Source organism: Plecotus auritus, assembly GCF_963455305.1.
Source record: "Plecotus auritus genome assembly, chromosome: 3".
NCBI lineage: Eukaryota > Metazoa > Chordata > Mammalia > Chiroptera > Vespertilionidae > Plecotus > Plecotus auritus.
In genome coordinates, this window is record NC_137772.1 from 185,202,280 (window position 1) to 185,223,949 (window position 21,670).

Genomic DNA, 21,670 nt, shown 5'->3' on the forward strand with positions numbered 1-21,670 from the left:
CTTGTTAGAGTATAAAACTGTAATTGTATTAACGTTTCTTAAAATTTATCATTTAATGTAAAAAAAAAATCTTCCAATACTTCAAATGTTGAGATAAATATATAATATCCTGAGAGAATAAAGTAATAATTTAAATGCATAAGGAAAAATTTAGCAACGAATAGGAGATTGATAACAATTTGGTGATTTATAATATATAAATGATAAAGAAATAAGTAGTCAGATAGATATAATCTGTAGAAAGATAGAATAGACCCAATAAACTTTAAAATGTGCTGGTCTCTGGTTTGCCTTTAGCAAAAATAAGAGCAGTCCCTAGTTTATATTTGTAAATATTTCTCAGATCACAGTATCACAGCTAACATTTAAGTTCTATTGCTCAGTGTGGGAGAGTTTTCATTTTAATTGTTGAATCTCCCTTGTGTTTTTGAAAAGTAAACACTTTGAACTATTCTGAAGAAAAATGGCTGAGTATTTGTGGTTATTTGAAATCCTGGAATATTTTAGTTGTTTTCATTCAAATACAGGCAAATCATAGCTGTGTGAGTCAGATCAGAGCTGCATGAGTCAGGATAAAGTTAAGGCCCATAAATTGTTAGCATTATATTACAAAATTTTGATTACTTTGTAAGAATTCCAAATAGAGGGAAATACTTTTGTTAAAAAGACCTACATGTAGACTGATTTCTTCCCTTGTTATGCTATTGCAAATATCATTAAATATGGGCAAAGAATGATCACGGAAATTAAGTTCAGTGCCCTCTTGAAATTCTGTTCTGTCTGCCAAAGGGTGATTATTTAAAATCAGGGTAAGTTTTGCATGCTGTTACAATTGCACTAATTGTAAGAACCTTACCAGGTTGTATATTTTAAATAAAAATCGAGATTAAATACATGAGCATTTCCTCCCATGATGAGACAAGCAACAGAACTTGGGCGTTGGAGGGAGCCTGCCTAGATGGCACAGCTACTTCTCTGGAAGGGCGTCCATCCTCCAGGGGGTTTTGCCAAGTCTACCCAATCAGCTCATCATTTGGTATCTGCCAGATCAGGCTAACCGTTTCTGAGATTTCTGTCACAGGCTGAGAGTGGGGCGAGGATGTGGGGTACAAACCAGGACCAAACTAATTTTGGGAGATTCCTGAGATTAGTAGGAATAGGGTTCATAACTGGTCTGTTCACACCACTCTCCTCTGGCTTCTGCCCTATTTGATCAGTAAGGGGAAGAGGAAACCAGGTCTCAAACAGTGACAAGAAAAAAAACATACATTTCTTGGCTCCAGGTTCATGCTCGTTCCTCTCTGTGTCAGTGATACTGCCACTTCTGTGCCTTCCTTGTGAAGAAGAAAGACCTAGAAATTACCAAAAAAATGACTTAGTTAAACTAACAATGATCTTCACAACAGAATGGTGGTTACTTTCTCATGAAACTGGCAGAGTAACCCAGGCCTTAGCTGTGGTGGTTAGAATAGAAGCAGCTGGAAGGAGAAGGAAGTCTACCCTCTGGTGCTTTAAAAAAATATATCTTTTTTGTTCAATATCTAATAATCCTTTGCCGTCAACACCATGATAGACCGAGGGAGTGAGAAACTCCGCTTCCCCTTTTTCTCATACATTTGTAAAGATGCCCTTTTCATGCATTCCCCTTTAAGTCAGCTCTTTAAGTTTATTTGAATGGAATCTAGAACTCTTAGTAGAGAGGAACGTAATTGGCTTTGAGCCTCTGGGACAGGCTGGTGCGCTAAATCCCCCTTCCGGGGCAGCGTGCATCTCTCGGAACAGGCTGGCTGCCCATTCGGCTGCCCCTCTCTGCAGGTCTCTCAATGCTTTTATGATTTTTATATTTTACGAATTTCACTAGTAATGACAACTTACTTAGCAGCAAAAGTGCTATATGAGACAGAAGACTTATTTGTGGAAAATGAAAATGCGTTTTATGCAGAAAAAAGTGTAAAGCAGTAAATGTGCAATATGTTTTGCCCTGTTTGTAGGGTGACTAAGCTGAGTAAGAATTTCCATAACAGTGTGTATGTGAGTGGAATGTAAAACTTTATGTTGAGTTAATTGCACTCGACGAAGGCTTAGCATAACTCTTACCAAGTTTGCTTTTCCATAGGGTGTTTGTGATGATTGACATACACAAGTAAAGCACATCGAGACACTGGCATGTAGTAAGTGATCATTCATTGTTATTTCCCTTTTTCCTCTTTTATCAGGACATGAGTTTTGCCATCAGTTCCAACTCTAAAATTGAATTTCTTGGATTCCGAAAGTGCTCAGTAAATGTTAGCCATTCTTCTTATTGTTTTCTTCTGTATTTTCTTATGAAGCAGTTTTAGATTTTTATTGTAAGGAACAGAAATTCTATATGCATAAAGGAAAGTAGAGAATTAAGACAGTACCATCAGTTCAAACACAGAGAAATATTTAACTCTCAAAAGAATTTTCCTACCCTAGCCAATTTGGCTCATTGGAGCATCGGCCTGTGGACTGAAGGGTCCTGAGTTCCATTCTGGTAAAGGGCACGTACCTGGGTTGCAGGCTCCATCCCCAGCCCTGTCAGGGCACATGCAGGAAGCAACCAATCAATGTGTCTCTCTCACACTGATGGGGTTTTTTGTTGTTGTTTTTTCTCTCTCTGTCTCTACCTTTCCCTTCCAGTTTCTAAGAATCACCGGGGAAAATATTCTTGGGTGAGAATTAACAAAAAAAGTGGATTTCCCTAATTTTTCTGGATTAGCTAGATGATTTCAGTGCTTCTCTGTAGTATTTGAGAATTAAAATGTTTTCCATGAAGTATTCCCTCAATAAATGTACAGCGACTCATTGATAATTGCTTTTTCTTCAGGTCACACTTCATGTGTACATATAGGCAGAATTTTTTCTGTCATTTGTGAAAAGTCCTGCAGTTCTGCCAATAAATGAACAAGCATGTCCTGGTGCCCCACGCATGCATTTGAAATGAGCCAGGTGCCATCTTAGGGCTTTCCATTTGAACATCAGAGGGCCCGGTGCTGTCAGCATGCCCACGTCAAGTGAGCAGCCTGTTTACTACTGAATAATGCATTGGCTTGTCTGACTTTTTGCCCAGGGCTGTTACAGCTCAACTAGTTTCTCCGCTGTTAAAAAATTGATCGGCTTTCTTTCCTTGATATTTGCAAAAGGAACAGGATTCGCTCATATTAATTCAAAAGTTTTTATTCACTTCAGTCCTTCCTTACTCCAGAATAAGTTTGAGGGCTTAATTAGAGAGCGAATAAGGTACAATAAAATTTAAAATTCGTGGTTTAGGTAATAGGACAAAGTAGGTAAAGATGAGATGATTTATACACCAGAAACTGGCTGTGATGAACTAGGTCACAAAGCCTGTCTTTTTCAAAGTAGCCTTGGAACCCCCTATGTTAGACTCTAATGAGAGTAGGATGCATAGGGGTGAGCAAGAAGGATGGACAGGTGGGAATCTTGCATTTTTTGCAATCCCCAGATGATTCTTATTCACACTAATGTTTCAGAATCATGTTGCTCTAGATCAGTTGCTCTGCGGACCACTGGTGGTCTGTGAGGTTTGGAAAGTTGGCGACCTCTGGTTTAAGGAAACCTTTGGAGTAGCGGTCGCCAACCGGTGGTCCCCGGACCACTGGTGGTCCGTGAGGTCTGAAAGGTTGGCGACCGCTGCTCTAGATGGTTTAGCAGCCAGTACAGAAAGGGAGAGATGTTTTGTACATGATTTACAGAGTCCCTGAGATAGAAACAAATCAGTTGCCCCAGGGAAGCATGAGAATTCCTCCTTTCTAAGACCAGAATGAATTTCTCTTTGGGTGCTTTGGTAATAGTATAATATCCATGCATAGTAATCTTTCTTTTCATGGAGAATTTATTGTAATAATCTAAACTCACAGGTATTGGTTTTGAAATCTATAACTGCCGAGGTGTTTCTCAGCATCTAGAAGGGTTCAGAAATCTGGAGAAGGGCTGCGAGTAAATTAATAAAGAGACTAGACATGAAATATAAATTTGGAACAAAAAAACAAAAGAAACAAACAAACAAAAAAAGAAATATAAATTTGGAAGGCATTTTGGGAAGCCAGAGGAGACCTAGCTTCAGTAATCAAGTTCCCTGAATCTCTGGACCGCTAGCTTTTTATTAACACAAATTGCCCCAAAGCAAAGCAGATATACATATCAAAGGTAAGGTTTGGTATACAGTAGGTAGGCATTGTCAGGTTCGGGGAACTGCCTTGGCTGTTCCAGTAGCAGGCAATAATATATGCAGATTTTATGGTTTGGGGAAATGCTTTCAGCTATTCCAGCAGGCAATAATATGTATCTTCAGCCCTGCTGAAGCCTCAAGGTCCACCAACCTTTTGATGAACTTCTTGCATTTATGACCTGCTGGAATTAGCCCCCAGCATATAACAGATAAGTTATGCCATATAATCCCTTCATCCACAGTATAGCAGGAGGAAGGGCGGGGGAGGGGGACAGAATTATTTCTGTACTTACATGTTAGATGATGAAATAAAATAAATTTCCTCAATGCCTTGTTCACAGTATTATATTCTACTTCCCCCACATGCTCTTGTCCTGCAAGTGCACACGTTTCATTAAGAGATGAATTCATCGCTTGGAGAGTTGAAGAGTGAGCATACTAGGGAATCCTAAGTGTGGTCAGCCTGTGTGTTGTTCTCAGTCTTGGAACTGAGCAGCCCTGTTGACCTTTGTAACATCCTGTCTCTCCAGTGTGCCCACTTCCCCATCAATTCTTTGGCCTCATGAGCACCAGTGGATGGGGCTCCCTTTCCATTGATCATGGATATAGTCACATTCAGGTCATTGCCATCTCCTATGAAACCAACATCAGTAATTTCCTCCCTGGCTATACCATCCATCTCTGACACTATAATTTTTTTAGTCGGTGAACCAAATAGGTATTTATCATCCTGAATATGACTTATAGTCTCTCAAGTTCTTTTTCAGTTCTCTCTATGTATCCTTGAGCTGGTTTTAAATGCTCTCCCAGACTAAATTATATTTTTGCAATCTCAGAATATTGGAAGCAGTAATACAGCTCATTGGAATCCCTAATTAATTATTTGAACTGTGGATTAATATCTGCCTTTGTGTTCCAATAGCACATTATTCTTACTGCTCTCATTGAACGTGCCCATCGAAGTGTAGTGTTTAAGTGTGTGGCAATCTCCCTCTGTGGAATGTGAGCCCCTGCCCTCCCGAACAGCCCCAGCTATGACTTGTCTTTTTACCTCCCACTGTTTATGGCACATTGTAAGCCCTGAAAAAGTGTATGTAATTGCATGTCATTCTCACGTTCAGCCATTACAGACTTATTTTCCATTAGAACGTCTACTACTATAATCATGTCTAAGTATTTGTTGAATAAATAAGCTGGGAATGTATTTCAGTGTCTTATTTGTAGTGTTTTGGCCACCAAGAGGTAAATGACATGGATTATTTCATTTAAGAAAATACTGAGTTTGGCAAAGAAAAAAATAAGTTAAAAGAGTCTTTCTCTGAAAACAAATATATTCCTTATCATTATTGTCTTATTTGTTTTACTTAAAATAATATTGGATTTAGTTCGCAGAGCAGAGGCTTATGGTGCCTGAATACAATGTCTGATAAGTTCTAATCTGCAAAATTTAATACTTTAAATAACACCTTTAGATAACAAGCTTATTATAGAAAATTGGCAACATATAAAAAAGAAAAGGCACCTAAATTCCACAACCTAGGCAGAGTGTATCTTAACATATTGGTGTATTTCTATTGTTGTTATCTTAATATTTTGTTATCTTAACATTTTGGTGTATTTTTCTGTGGTTAATTTTAATACTTGAGGTTCTACTCTCTACATCATTTTGCCTTTTTTACTTTATTCTTTATTCTGCATGCACTTGATCTATTTTTTTTCAGTCTGTGATTCCACAGAGACTCAGAGTTATAAATAATGTGCATAAAACTACATATCTTTGCATAATCACGGTTTTGTGTGACCATGCTCCAAAATGTTGCTTTTATAAAGAATAAAAGTTCTTGCAAACTTTTGCTTACAAACAAACCTTTGAGTCCACTGCAACTTAAAATAAAATACCGTATTCCCTTTGGATAGTGCCGAGAGCAGTGTTTTTCATAAAGTAAATGCCATGACCTGCCCTTTTTTCTCGCTCAGGTTCTTAAACCTCCTGAGAGGAATTTTAAATAGACCGGCACTTTTTCCCCTCTTGTTTCTTTAATGAGGCATTAGATGGCACAACTTGGAGCTAGAGGGACAGGAAATGATGGAAACAAAGACTAGTTTGTATCATTGTTTGAGTAAAAAAGCTCACAAGTTATTTTTAATGCTCTCTTCACCGGAGGGAACCTGGGAAGTCAAGGCTGGTCACGGGGTAGAAAGGAGTGTAGCTGAATCAGGAAAGCGTGGTGGTGAGGAATGTGGAAACTAAGCCATTCAAAACGCAACCCTCGCCCCTTCCCTTCCACCCTACTCCAGGGCCTTTTTGTTTCTTTAAACATAAATTATTTGAATACTTCTTTTTAAATATTAACTATTATAATTATTTAAGAGGTTAAGTTTAATCATGGATCTACTAAAAATTATTGAATTCTCCCATTTAAAAGGTAAGTTTTATGGTATCTGAACTATATCTTAATAGAAATTTTAAAACAAGGCAAAAAAGAGATGAAAGTTTCATCCATTCATTCATTTAAATAAGCATTTACTAAGTGTCTAAAAAATATAGGCAGAAGCCTGCTTTGGCAGTTGCAAAGGTGAATCACACATAGATTGTTTCTTGGGCGAGATTCTAGAGGAATACAATGTGTATTAAAGTATGTCTAATATTAGAGGGAAAGTGGTGTGTCTTGTAAGAAAGGCACAGATAAAACGCTGAAGAAAAGCAGAAGGAAAGAGTAATAAATTCCAGAAGCAAACATTGAAGAGGACTTAAGAAGAAAAATATTTGAGTGATGATCAATTTTCCATGAATTCATGCAGAGATGATCAGGTAGATTGGTAGATTTGGTGCTGGTGAGATGAGGGAGTACCCCGCTGATGGCTCACACTTTCTCAGTGAATGTTAGGCAGAATTTCCCCTGAGGCTGGATGGATTGGGACAGTGGAAAGAAGGAGAAACTATGAAATTATCCTTTGTGTAGAGTGTGCATCTTAGAGAATTTGAAGTGAGGTCAATTTGTGTGTTTTTGCCCAGAGCCTTTTCAGCTGCTACCTGTACATGCACAGTGGAAGAATCCCTGGGTATAAATGAGCAGGGTTGGCGTTTATGGCATGAATATAGCAAAGGGAGAAGAGGCCCAAGTATTTGAGAATGGTGAAAGAAAGTAATTGTCATGGTGCGGGGAAGAGTTGTCAGCATCACCTGGAATCTTGTTGGAAATGCAAATTCTTGGTCCTAGAATCAGAGACTCAGGGTGCAGCTCAGCAATCTGTGTTTTAACAGGCCTTCCAGGCGATTCTGTAATAAACCACCACCTAAGAAGCCCTGGTTTGGGAAATCTAAATTACTTAAGTTACGGGAAAGGGGAAGACATAGGCGATGATGGAAAACTAAAAAGAAGCAGAGTGTATGTGTGGCTTAATGTCTCCATGAGAGTGAAGAATTGTGTGAGTGGAGGAACTCAAGTGAGTCGTGAGGGTAGGTAGCGCCGGGCAGAGACTGGGGAACTTGAAGGATTTGGAAGTAGAGCAGTTAAGGGATTCATGTGTTGTCTGGATGGACTATGTTGATGCAACTCTCGCCAAGAATCATGATACAGGGCTAGGAGTGGAGAAGAAATCTACTCCTATGAGGGACTGAAATTGCCACTGAATGAGGAGTAACCAGAAAGTAGGCCAACAGCTCAAGAAGGAGGGTTCGAGGATGGTCTGGTGTAGCTCATTTCCTTCCTTTCCTAAGGGATATAGGACGTGAGAGAGAAACAGCCTGGACCCCAGGTCTGAGCTGTGAGAAGGTGGTGCGCTCATGTGCGGACTTGGTGCACAGGGCGCACAGTGAGAGTGTGGGAGGGGTGGGGCGAGAGGCAGATGGAGTCAAATTAGTGACTCTGCAGGTTAGTGTGGAAATAAATGACCTGAGAGTCCTGGACTCCTGCTTGTCACGGCAGTAAGCAGAATGTGAGACATGACGAAGCCTGGTGAAAGCCCTCTTAGCTGACACGATTAGGATTGGCACTTTAGTTAACTCAAAAAGACAGTTATGAGGAAATACTGCATATCATACTTTCAACATTTTAATTTTAGTTGTATTATAATTCATCATATCCACTACTTGAACTTATAGATTTTTTTTACATAAACCTCCTTCAATATTGTCATCTATGAATTCCAGGTTTAGTTTCTTTCAAATAGAACAAGAACTGAAAGATACTTGAGAAGAAACCCAAGGGCAGAATCTTCAGACTTTTTCATTTTATCCCCATTTTTATTATGTTATTCACATACTTTTTAAAAACAATTTACTTTTATTATTTTCAAAGCATGCGGTTTTAATTTTAATACAACTGTCTTTTAGCATCTTACGTTTAATTGATCTATATATTATTTGATTAAATTACATAATTACAATGATAGGCATACACAGGTTTGGCAACAAATACACCTGATTTAATATGCATGCAATTCAGCAAATAAGAAATGTGAGCCTGCATTAAGTCTCAAATGTCCAATATCCCGTAGGGGTATATTTTATAGAAAAAAAATAGTAAGTGAACCTGGCAAATTGATGAGTTGGAGGTCTTGTTGGAGAGCTTCTGTCATTGTTCTTAGGGATGCATACTGGCAGGGTAAGCTGTGTGAGGCATGATCTCTCCTGAGTATTCCAGAGGTGTGAAGCCAGAATGAGAGGACTGGTCTCCAAGATGGAAGAAGATCACACTGGAACACTTAGGAAAATTATCTTATATATTAAATGTGATAAATAATGAACTCTCTTAGGATTACTATGATTTTTGGATCACTACTTGATATAAGAATGGTATGATACAGTTGGCTGGTATGTTAGCTCAAAACACGTATGATATACATGAAATCCTAATTTCTGCTTTGTAATTTTTATTTTTGGCTTACGACTCACATCTGATACACAGAGGTTTTCTCAATGTACAAAATGCATAAAATAGATATGAAAATTTTAATCATTTTAAAACTATTTTTAAGACCTTTGTATTTGTGTGAAATATTTCTCTCTTAAAATTGTTGATGTAATTTCCATAGTTTTCTATGTTCTTGACTGTATAAACACCATCCCAATAGGGAAATCTAACTTTTTTAGTTAAAAGAACATCTTTTGTTAGAATGACTTTTTAAATCTGTAGTCAGTGTACTTTGGCGTATGGCGCAAGTAATGTATTTATAAATTAGAAGCTAAAAGAGCTGAACAACCTAACTTAGAAAATGGGAATCTTTCAGGGCTTATAATAAGCTAAGCCCTGGAACTTCCAGTCTTCTCATTTAACTTGGTCTTTATCCCAAGTATGGACATGACCCAAAAGATAATCAATGCAAGATTCATAGAGGAGTTTCTATTTGGAAGCTATCTGCAACGCTGCTAGAACATATCACTTTTGTGCCCCATGAATTAAAATAATGATGACAAAATTTCAGTTGTTAATTCATCTTAGAGTGGCTGTTGGTATCAGGACGAGTATATTACATACCTCTTTCATTCATGAAATCAAGTCTTCATACTTTCATGTCAGAAAAAGTTTGTCTTGATCATGAACTGGTAAGTTTTGTTTTGTTGGACATAGAAAATGATCATTTCCTATTTTGCCTTGGCTGCCAGCAATTTCAGAGCTAGCTTGTAGTGCTTATGCAGCTAAAGTTTTCATATAATTATCGTCATGTAAATACTCTCTTTCTCATGTCATTGTTTAACTTTTGTTTTATTGCTTCTATAATGTGTTTTTTTTTATTATAAATATCCTTAATTCCTTTTTGAAAGTTGGTGGTAGATAAATTCAATTAATTCAACAAACAATTATTGAGTATCTAATTCTTGCTGTTAAAGTAACTCTGTTACACTGGCAATAGTGAAAAAGGCAGGCTGTAGCTTCAGGAAGATGGGGGGGAAATACTGTTTTCAGAAATGCATAGGAAATGCATTGGATCGTAAAATGTGTATTTTGCCAGGCATTTAAAGTGCCCATGTGTATTCTCTTATTGCTAGTTAAAAGTCACCATTAGGATAGATTGCCATTACTAATGCCTCTATGTTTTCTAGAGCCATTTTGTTCTACTCAGATTAAAATTCAGGACTGGAAGCTGGGTCTCACATAATCTCTGAGAGCAATGCACATCAAGCCCAGCCTTTTCTGTTCTTAGACGTCTACAGAGACGAATGAAGCCGGCCTTTATGGGCGCACACTGCCCTAGCTAGGCCTTTCAACTTCACTCTGGGGAAGAGATGGCGTGTGTGAGATGACCAAAGGTTGTCCGGGGAAATCTTTGAAGAAGATGATAGTTTTGTCTGATAGGTATTATAAAATGATGTTAAAAAGAGGCATCCCTACTTTGAGTCTAAAAAGGAAAGAAAGCCTTTTTTTGTTGTTCACATTGACCTTTTATGAAGATGATTCTCTTATGCTTTGTGCAACTTTTGAATGTGTACCCATTCCTTTGAAAATACAAACTACTACATAAAGGCGTAGAAGATTATAAATATGGTGGTAGCCGATTTCAGAAATGGTTGGCCCATAGCATCATTTAGGAAAACATGGGGATTCATACTTTTTGAATATGTATCTTTTCACTAATCCATCACCTAACTTTTAAAAACTAGATTCGTCAATTATTCTGACCTAGATATCTCATTCCCTGTCCATATGAAAGAGAATATAAGTATTGCCTGAATTTTTCTGGAACTGATTATCCTTTAAGTCAGGGGTGGGGAACGTCTGGCCAAGGGGCTGTACAAGGCCTGCAAAATCATTTGGTCTGGCCCTGCCAAGGCATTAGGGGTGAATTAATTAAATGTTTTGCCCTAACCGGTTTGGCTCAGTGGATAGAGCGTCGGCCTGCGGACTGAAGGGTCCCCGGTTTGATTCCGGTCAAGGGCATGTACCTTGGTTGCGGGCACATCCCCAGTAGGGGGTGTGCAAGAGGCAGCTGATCGATGTTTCTCTCTCATCGATGTTTCTAACTCTCTATCCCTCTCCCTTCCTCTCTGTAAAAAATCAATAAAATATATTTAAAAAAATGTTTTATCAAATATAGCAGGCTAATTTTTAAGTTGATAACTTTATTTGGCTTGTAAATGATGTTATAAATATCCAAATGGCCCATGCCTACTTTAAGTGAACGTCCTTGCCTTCATTCCTCACCTTCTCATTCTGGCTATTGGCCTTTTGTTTATTAGAACCTTTACGTGATAGGCAGAATAAGTCTCCCATCCCAGAATGTACACGTGGTAATCTCCATAGCCTGTGAGTATGTTACATTACATGGCAAAAGGAAATGAAGGCTGTAGATTGCATTAAATCTGCTAATCAGTTTACCTTGAAATAAGGAGAATCCTGCTGGTAATCTGGGTTAGCCCAATGTGATCTTCAAGTGCAGAGGAGAACAGCAGAGTAAAGTGACATGAGGGAAACTTGACCTACCTTTGCTAGCTTTGAAGATTGAGGAAGGGGTCTTCCAAGCCAGGCTATGCAGGAGACTTCCAATACCCAGAAAAGGCAAGGAAACCTGTATCCCAGAGTCTCCAGAAAGGAAGACTCTGCTGGCACCTTTGATGTCACTTTTGACATTTTTTTTTTTAAAAAAGTATCAGATTTCTGACCTATAGAACTGTTAGATAATAAATTTGTGTTGATTTAAGGCTTAAATATTAAGCCACTAAACTTGTGGTAATTTGTTATGGCTGAAAGAAAAAACTAACACATTTACTGATGTTCAAGAGAAAAAGATGAAGATGAATCTCAAGGCACTCCATCTAGGAAAAGATTTAGTGTGGGTGGACAATGCAGTTCTTGCTGTCAGGGAGATAGAAGGCCATTGCATTTCCCATTAATACAGAAAATCTACAGGTGCCTGTTGCCAGTGTACTGAACTGAAATGAAATGCTTCAAAACAAGGTATCTTTGCTTCAGTCTTCTTCCAGTCAGCCTGTGTGGCTATCATTTGAGTGATCTTTTGATAGAACAGATTTAATTGCAGTCTCTTTAAAGTCCATTTTAGGATTTCCAGGGACTATAGATAAAAGCCCAAACATGTAGCATGGCAGTCAAAGCCTCCAAAACAGAAGCTCCTGCTACTGCCCCATGTCACACTCCTCCCTTTTCTTTGCACCTATGTTCAGCCAAGGTAGCGTTCTCACCTTCTGTGGTCCTAGCATATAGCATTTTGCACTTTTCTCCTTCGTACAAGTCATTTCCTTCATCACCAGTGAGTGTCCTGCCAGATCATCATACCTGTGGCAAAGCCCTGTGAATTCTTCCAAGAGTCAACTCAAGTATTACTTCCCTGGAAAATATCAAATAAAATAGTTTGCTCTGTCCTTTATGCCATATTGTGAGTTTAATACCTTGTGATAGTAAATTTATTTCCATTTCATTTCCTTATACGAAATTGCAGACTTCTTGAGAGCAATAACAGGTCTCATAACATCTCTGTGGGATTTAGTATCTCACACAACTTATACAGCGGGTACTCAATAAATAAATATAAAAATGAGTGGATGATTAGGTCACCTAACCTGGCTATTTAGGAAACGTTTTACATTTTAAATAAAATTCTGACACTCGCCAACTTACTTTGCTCGATACTACTCCTCTTTCTATCCCTTAATTTAACACTTGCATATTTGTGATTTTGTTGTAGAAAATGAAAACATTGAAATAATCTGTTTTGTGTATGGCTCTATTTGGACAAATTATTATGTGTAGTGTATTTGTTTTTATCCTTAACACATTAAGAATACTCTGTAATTTAATGGAATAGGATGGCAAAAACCAAATTTTTATATGCAGCGAGTCTCTATTCTTTTAAGTACATAATTGCACAGTGTATGATGACTCCTCGTTCATTCAGTGGGTTTGGAGCTTATTCGTGAGAGTTTCAGTGAAACTACCAGCTTCCCCTGTCCCTCGTTGTGGGTTAAAGTAGCTCAGTTGGTAGAGCATGGGACTCTTAATCACAGGGTCGTGGGTTCGAGCCCCATGTTGGGCTCCATTAATGTTGGTGCTGCAAGGGTTCAGGAAGCCCCAGTTCGGGATGCCATTAATGCAGGGGTTCTTGTTCCAGCATTAAGAAGGGTTCAGCAATCTGGAGAAAGGCTGCATGTAACTGAAGGAAGAATCCAGAGACGAAAGATAATTTTGAAGGGCATTGGGGGTCAGAGGAGCCTGGCTGAAGAAATCAGGTTCTCCTTGTCTCAGGACCCCTTGCTTTTTATTAACACAAATTGTCCTAAGGCAAGGTGGAGATACACACTTCAAAGGTTAGGGTTTCATACAGAAGCATTGTCAGATTGGGGAATAGCCTACGGCTGTTCGGGTGTTTGGCCAGTAGGAGGCAATAACATGTAGATTAAGATGCTCTGAGCTGTCTGGCAGCAAACAATCATCCTTTTCAGGTTTGGGGAAATGCCTTTAGCCATTCCAACAGGCGATCACATATGTGACTCAGCCCTTGTTGAGTCCCTAAGTTCCATCAACCTTTTGATGAAACTTCCAATTATGACATGCTGGAACTGGCTTCTGGCATAAAGTCCGCTTTGGAAGCCTTCAGCCCTCTATCTCTTGCTTGAGTGTTATTATGCATAGTTCAAAGTAAATTTATCTGAACACAGTCTATCATAGTCCTCTACACAGTTTGCATGTTAACTTCATGCTATTACCATAGCTAGTCATGGTTTGAGGTCAGTTGAGTATTTTTCTATATGAATAACTCTGTTTCCCTGAATAACCATCAGCAACAACTGTTTTGTTCTTGCCTTGCAGGTACTACAGTGCAACCATCCTGCAGATGTCTGGCGTTGAAGATGACAGACTCGCAATATGGCTGGCTTCTGTTACAGCCTTCACAAATTTCATTTTCACACTCGTGGGAGTCTGGCTTGTTGAGAAAGTGGGTCGCAGAAAGCTTACCTTCGGAAGTTTAGCAGGTGGGTGCCTGGATGAGGATTCAGTTATTACATTTCCTCTAATGACAACAAGTTAACCTTCCAAAGTACAATACCAGTAGCATTTTGGATACTGTTTCTAGCCAAACAGTAGAGCTCTTCTAGACAAAAAGTTTTTGTGTTGTTTTTTTTTAAGAGAACTTAGAGAATTTTTTGATATGTAACTAGAAACTAGAATGTGTGTAATAACCAGAACTGTAAGAACAGTTTTAAATCTACTGAGGGGACCATTTTGCTGTTATTTTGAGTTCTGTTCAAAGGTACAATAGTGACAAAAATAATCGCTTTTTGTTCTTCCTTGGTTAAAAAACTTGGTCTTCATGAACTCACTTTTTAACAAAGGTTTTGTTTTCCTAAATTTTGGAATAATATGAAAGTACATTTGGAGCATGTCATTTCCACGCTCTTTCAACAGTAAATTTTGGTTTGTTAAGTTTGTTTTCGGTGATAGCTAAGTAGAACAAAACCTTTCTCACTTTCAAGTATCCTCTGTCTTTAAATTCTGCCCATTTCATTTATTATTTCTCTGTAAAGCTGACAGATGGGACCCATCTTTGCCATGGTCTTCACATGGTTGCATATATAATCTTTTCCATGTATACAGGTATATTCCTACTTGTCTATTAGCTGTCATCAACTGGTTCCTTTATACATTTACCTAGAGTAAGAATACATTTTCTCATTCAAATGTAAAGTTTCCGGGCCAGCATTAATTAAATTTTATTGTAACCAAATACGTATACCTCAAGCATTAATCTAATGGAAGTGCTTCAGGCCTTGTTCCAGATTTGATGAGAAAATACATTCCTAGTTTCGCACTCAGAACACATACTCTTTCCTACTCTCAACCCAGAAAGAGGCATGGAGTGCACCCACCCTCTGTGCTTGTCTACTAGTAAGAGTCCAGTAACATAGGTTCAACTGTAGTATCAGCTGAGGAGAAGGAGCGGGAAACACTGATTGAGAGACAAAGGAATCACAACAGCCACGGTACACAGGGAACAGAGGGGGAGTGAGGAAAGGTGAGGGACAAGTGAAGGTTTAAAAACCATCTACCTATACAAAAGCCTAAGCGACCGTTAGACTGAACAACTGGAACAACCAGTCGACCAGTCACTATGATGCACACTGACCACCAGGGGGCAGACGCTCAACACAGGAGCTTCCCCCTGGTGGTCAGTGCACTGCCACAGCCTACCTCCTGCGGCCCCTCCCCCCAGCTGGCTGGCCAACCACCTGGGGTCCCTCCCCCTGACCGGCCAGCCCCCGGATAGGCCTTGATATCACCAGCCAGGCCGAGGATCCCCACCCATACATGAATTTGTGCACCGGGCCTCTAGTACATTTATAAACCTGTTGAAGAAGCCAGAAGTGTTTGCCTAGAAAAAAGGTCTAAAGGGAGAGCTAATAGATAATCTTATTCTAGCAGATGGTCTAGGGGACATAGATTTGTACTTAATATAAGAAAAATATTTCTAATACTCAGAGCTATCCAACAATGAATTTGGCTGCTTCCTTAGGATGGTAAACTTAAAAAAAAAAAGAAGAAAGAAAAAGGAAAAGGATAGTACCATAAGGTAGTGATGTGCTAAAAATACATTTCTGTGGTTGGTTGGAAATTGGATTTGCTAACCCCTGAGGCTCAGGTCAACTCTAAGAAGAGATAACAACCACTTTAAAAGTTTTAAAATAGATACCCTTCCTTTTCAACCAGGCCTCCATATATTGTTCCCTTAAGAGATCTGTTTTTTTTTTAATAGAATTTCCGGTTTTCTTAAACTTGGGAATTGGCTTTTGATATCTGAGAAAACTGCTTTCAAGATCCGTAGAAAACACTCTTTTGTAGCAGCCTCTGTTCCTTCGCTTGTATTCCAGTGAGACACTTTCTCATCAGTTCTGCAGGGTGCTGAGGTGCTGTGGAGCCAGATTGTTTTGGTTTGAATGGGGTGACTTTGAGCAAGTTTCCATCTTCTCATTTGTAAACAGGGATTAACCGTAGTCCCTGCTTCACAGGATTGTAATGAGGACTGAACACACCTGTACATGCACAGCATGTAAAGCACTGCCTGACAGAGAGGAAAGTGCCCAGAGCAGTTTGGCTATCACAGCATTTTATTACTGCCCCCCAGTGAGTCTTTATTGTTTTAACTATAATGTGATGTCAGTTGGCAACATCAAAATGCGGGGGCTTTCCTGACCTCTTCCAGCTGGTGTCACGTTTCACCACTCAGTAGGTCCTCTGCCCCAAGGAAGTTCACACTGTCCAGAGGAAGCATTAAGGCAGTTGTTTGGCGGTAGCCTCTTTGGCTCAGTGGTTAGAGCAGCCGTGGGCAAACTACAGCCCGCAGGCCAGATCCGGCCCATTCGGCTGTTCTGTCCGGCCCGCGGAGCCCTAAGAGCGGAGGGTTCTCTTGCTCTCCCCTCCGCTCCTTTACTTTGAATTTTATTAGTTCACACAAACACTCCATCCATGCTTTTGTTCCGGCCCTCCGGTCCAGTTTAAGAACCCATTGTGGCCCTCGAGTCAAAAAGTTTGCCCACCCCTGGTATAGAGCATTGGCCCACGAACTGAAGGGTCGCAGGTTTGATTCCCGTCAAGGGCTCGTACCTCGGTTGCAGGCTGGACGGGGTGCCCGCAGGAAGCAACCAATTGATGTGTCTTTCTCTCATCCATGTTTCTCTTTGTCTCTCCCCCGCCCTTCCACTCTCTCTAAAAATCAATGGGAAAATATCCTCAGGCAAGGATAACCCCCTCCCCAAAAGACAGTTATTTGGTAGGGAGACCAAGAAATTTCTCATGAGCAACCTGTAAGCACCTTTCTTTCCTGCCATGTTCTCTTTTCAACCAACACCATCAGTATCCCAGCTCCATCCATGACCAAGCCAAACAGTGATGCCTCCTGCTTGAGACAGCTCTTCCATGACGTGGGCTCCTGATTTCCTTGTGATGTGGCCAATTAAAGTGATGATATAGCCGCGGAGAGGTCAATGCGGGGGGAGGGGGGGGAGAAGACATATGTAATACTTTAAACAAAAAGAACTTAAATTTAAAAAATTTTAAAATAAAACAATGATGTAGAAATTGCAGTGGTTTAGGAGGAGAGGGCCTGGGGTTTTGTCACAGGTCTCCTCTTTACCTGCACGTATAGATGGAATAGTGCTGTTTTTGCAGTTCTGGTTTTTAACTGTGATTAAATAGGCCCCACTAGAACATAATGACGAATGGAAGTTTACACTCTTCAGAAGAAAAGTCACTGCTAAACAGCCACTAGTGTACAATCGTCTCGGTGTCTGCCAGGGATTGGTCCAGGACCCCCTCAGATGCTGAAATCCGTTGATGCTAAGTCCTTAGGTGAAATGGTGTAGTATTTGGGTCTGACCTATGCACATGCTGCCGTATACTTTAAATCATCTCTATATTATTTATAATACCTGATAGTGTAAACACTACACAAGCAGTTGTTATACCGTATTGTTTAGGGAATAATGACAAGAAAAAAGTCTGTACACATGTTCAGTTGTGCCTAACACATGTAACTTTTTTTCTTCAAATATTTTCAATCCTTGTTTGGTTGAATCCATGGATTTGGAATGCACGGATACAGAGGGTCAACTGTTAGTATTACTCCACGAAGACCCACAAAATAGATGTTTATTTCACTTTCTGATGGCAATTCATTCTGGATTTGTCATTTTTATTTCAATGCATTTGTTTTATTCATTTGTCTGTAGGTATATTTTTTTATATTCTAACTAGAGGCCCGGTGCATGAAATTCATGCACGGGGGCGGCGGGGATGGTTCCCTCAGCCCACCCTGCACCCTCTCCAACCTGGGAGCCCTCAGGGGAGCCCTCTCCAATCCAGGAGCCGTGATGGCTTAGGCCCACTCCCCGTGGTTCTCTGCTCTCTGCGGGGCCTGGCCTCTCCGCGCCCACTGCCCAGAGGCTCTCCATGGGCCAGAGGCCCTCCACGGCCAGGGCGGGATGCTTGCCTTGTCACCCCGGTGACAAGGCAAGCATTCCACCAGGCCGCTCAAGCTGCCCACTCTCAGCAGCCGGCCCCCCCAGGACTGGGGGACTCTGGCAGGGCTGAGGGGACTGGGCATCGCCATCTTGGGGCTATGGGCGCCACCATCTTTGTGACAGGGTGATGGTTAATTTGCATATTACCCTTTTATTCGATAGGATAGAACTAAGTACTAGAACACTGTTCTATTTTAAATTTCTTAAATTAGCTTAGAATTTTTAAACCTTTGATTCACTTTTGCTCCTTTTGTGTTTTTATTATAACTTTTTATTATATTGGGTTAAAAATAGGACAGCTTATATCAAAATAATTTTTGAATAGGTATTCACTCTGTAAAAATAACTGCAAAGAAACTATTTAGCAAAGAAACTGTTTATACAAAGAAATATAAAACATACAGTCCAAGTCCATGAATAATTTTAAATGTAGGACATTCTGTGATGTTCTGACTTTCACTATTTTCAAGGCTTGCTCAGAGAACTATTCTTTCTTGTAAATATTACAAACTTAATGACAACCTCTTGATTCTTTTAATAGAAGGTTTATATCTATGTAACTTGATTGCTTATAAATAGGAAAGCTAGAAGCACTGTGCTATTTCCCCCCAGATATTTTGGTAGTGGAATATTTCTGAAAGTATCACTCACAGGCGGTCTCTACCAGAATTATCGCTGGTACTGCTTTTGAAAGGGGGATTCTTGTGCTCTAGCCCAGATCTACAAAATTAGAACCTCTGAAGGTAGGTCTGGAGCATGTGCACTTGAACAGGCTCACCAGGTGATACTTATGCACACAAAGTGTGCTGTATTCGAGTGGTGGGAAGGGACATAATTTTTTAAGTGTTACTAACCTAAGCCCTGTACCAGGTAGTTACTGTTACTTGTTACCTCAGGTATTTTTGAGAATGCTATTTATCCAACACACTTCACTTCCTGTGGGAGCATGGTTAGGTAGATAATAACTTAGAGGGATCAGGAGGGTTAATAGATTTGATCATAACTTGCTGTGCAATGAGCTATACTATGACAATAAGTATTCTTCTTTAAACCTTAATAGTTGATATCAGGAAACCTATTTCATTACGTAGATCACTAAAAGCCTGGTTATTCCTTTCCTATATCAGAAGGTCATAAAACTTTTTTTTCATACTCCCTGGCTGACTTTCTGCCCTTAGGTGACCTGACAGTGGATCAGTCTTATTCTAAATCTAATTCGCTACATCTAAGTCAATCATCATACCTAGAGAGTATTTTTTTTTCAATCAGCAATTTTTGTTAATTTGTTTGAGGTAACTGTGTTAAAAAACATCTAATAGTTACCAAGAAAAATGAAACTAGAGCATGGCCCTTTTTGTTTATTCTCATGAAGGTTGCAACAGTGGGCAGACATTGGAAAACTTTCTTATTTACCATCAGATGTCTCTCAAAAATGACCCTTTTAAGTGATATACATAATCACCATTCCCAGACCTTCAAATAAAAAACAAATATTCCACTTCCAAATATCAGTAGCAAAGCGAAATGAATACATGTGTTCTAATATCATTTCTGGCATCTTAAAATCTTCAAAGAATGCTACTTTTCTTTAGTAAGAAATGCTATTTCAAGTGCTCTTAAAATACTCAGTTTATTACTTTTTAGCCTACTGATTTGGGTCTTATGATCAAATGCCATTAGAACAATATTCTCCGCAATGCAAGGAACACTGTGAAAACCTGTTGCCTTTCATAGGTCCTGAATGTCAGGTGCTCAGTAATGTTGGTTACACTAATGGATTTTGAGACTCTCAGCAATGAAAGCTGTGGGGTGTTTTTGTTTTCATTTGTTTTGTTTTGGGTTTTTGTTGTTTTGTGTGTGTTGTGTTTTTTTTGGAAAATCATTACCAACCTACTCCTTAGCTACATGTCTCACAATGGATGTGCTAAAGAGTTTTTCTGATAATTTGTTCTTAGGACAAATTTTTTTTAATACACTGAAGAGAGATCAAGGTACTTTTCAGCGATATGTCTTGTCAAACTCAGTCTGCTTTGGAAGAATGTTGTCAGCTATTCTCTAATGCAAAACTTTTTTTTTTTTTAGGTACCACCGTAGCGCTCATTATTCTTGCTTTGGGATTTCTGCTATCGGCCCAGGTTTCCCCACGCATCACTTTTAAACCAATAGCTCCGTCAGGTCAGAATGCTACTTGCACAAGATACAGGTGAGACTCTGTGGTGATTCCCTTTCCTAAGCTAACTCTGAAAACTTGTTTGTTTGCTTTTGCTTTTCTAAAATTTGAGAGATGAGTAGAAACAAGCTTATGGGGAAGGTAGAAAGTGGAAAAGTTGGTAGGAAGGGACCACCAGGAAAAGGAACAGTACAGTACATGTAAAGATCTGAAGGTGAAAGTGTTGGAGGAAAAGTGAGTTGTTAGACACAATTTTGGTGTTTTTTTTTTGGGGGGGGTGGAGTAAAAGTAGGGGTTGATACAGAATCTAAGCAGGAATACTGGGAAACTATTTTGGGTCATATGTGACTCAGTGACATCTACATTTTAATCAGTAATTAAACTTTGCCATGATGTACATGTCTGTTAAAGTTGATTACCATCTGGATATTCTAACAGTCTTCACTGAGTTCCACAGGCATCCCCTCATTCATTTAAGCAGAAAGGGAAGTTCTCTCTCACTACTGGGGTTCTTTCTGAGGATTGGAAGGTGAAAAGAGAATGGTAGAAGAGAGTGAAGTGTGTACCAGTGGCCAGCTACAGGTTTAAGAGCTCATTAAGTCTATTGGTGTACACACTATGTGATAAATGGATGCAGCAATGGATCAATGGTCAGATAGACTGAAGAATGCAAAAACGAATGAATTAAAGACTGAATGATTGAAAAGGTCAGTTAATATATTTGGCAGCAGAGTTTCAAAGGTTTTTATAACCTCATTTTAGTGGTTGAAAAGACTAGCAACCCCTTTGAAACAAATGGCTAGAACAAGGAAGGCCTAGCTTTTAAAAAATATTTCACCCTGGTCAGGTAGCCTGGCTGGTTGGAGCATTGTCCCATATACCAAAAGCTTGCGGCTTTGAATCCGTTCAGGGCACATAGCTACGTTGTGGGTTCAATCCCTGGTTGGGGCACATATGGGAGGCAACTGGTAGATGTTTCTCTCTCACGTGAATGGTTCTGTCTCTCTCTCTCTCTCTCTCTCTCTCTCTCCTTCTCTTCCTCTCTTTCTCTCTCTCTCTCCCCTTCTCTCTCTCTCTTTCTCTCTCCCTCTTTCTCTTCCTCTTTCTCTAAAATCAATAAAAAATCCTTCAGATGAGGAATATATATATTTCTTCAGCCTCAACTAGATGGACATAAGTCTCAAATCAATGGGTAAATTATTGTGTTAATAAACTTATTAATAATGAGTAAATGGTCTATTAATTTTTAGTCAGCCAGAGTATTAAAAAAAGTTTTATGAATTTCTGATAAAGAAACAACTATGTTTTTAATGATTTATAA

At 39.4% G+C, this 21,670-nt stretch overlaps 1 protein-coding gene across 1 annotated transcript in view; it reads left to right on the forward strand.

Moving 5' to 3' along the window:
- The window catches only part of SLC2A13 (solute carrier family 2 member 13), a 303,078-nt gene that overhangs the window by 210,254 nt on the left and 71,154 nt on the right, over positions 1-21,670 (forward strand). The window contains exons 5-6 of the mRNA XM_080659231.1: positions 13,975-14,138; positions 20,262-20,382. Of these exons, the coding sequence (XP_080515357.1) occupies positions 13,975-14,138; positions 20,262-20,382 (285 nt within the window). The remainder of the gene's footprint in view (positions 1-13,974; positions 14,139-20,261; positions 20,383-21,670) is intronic.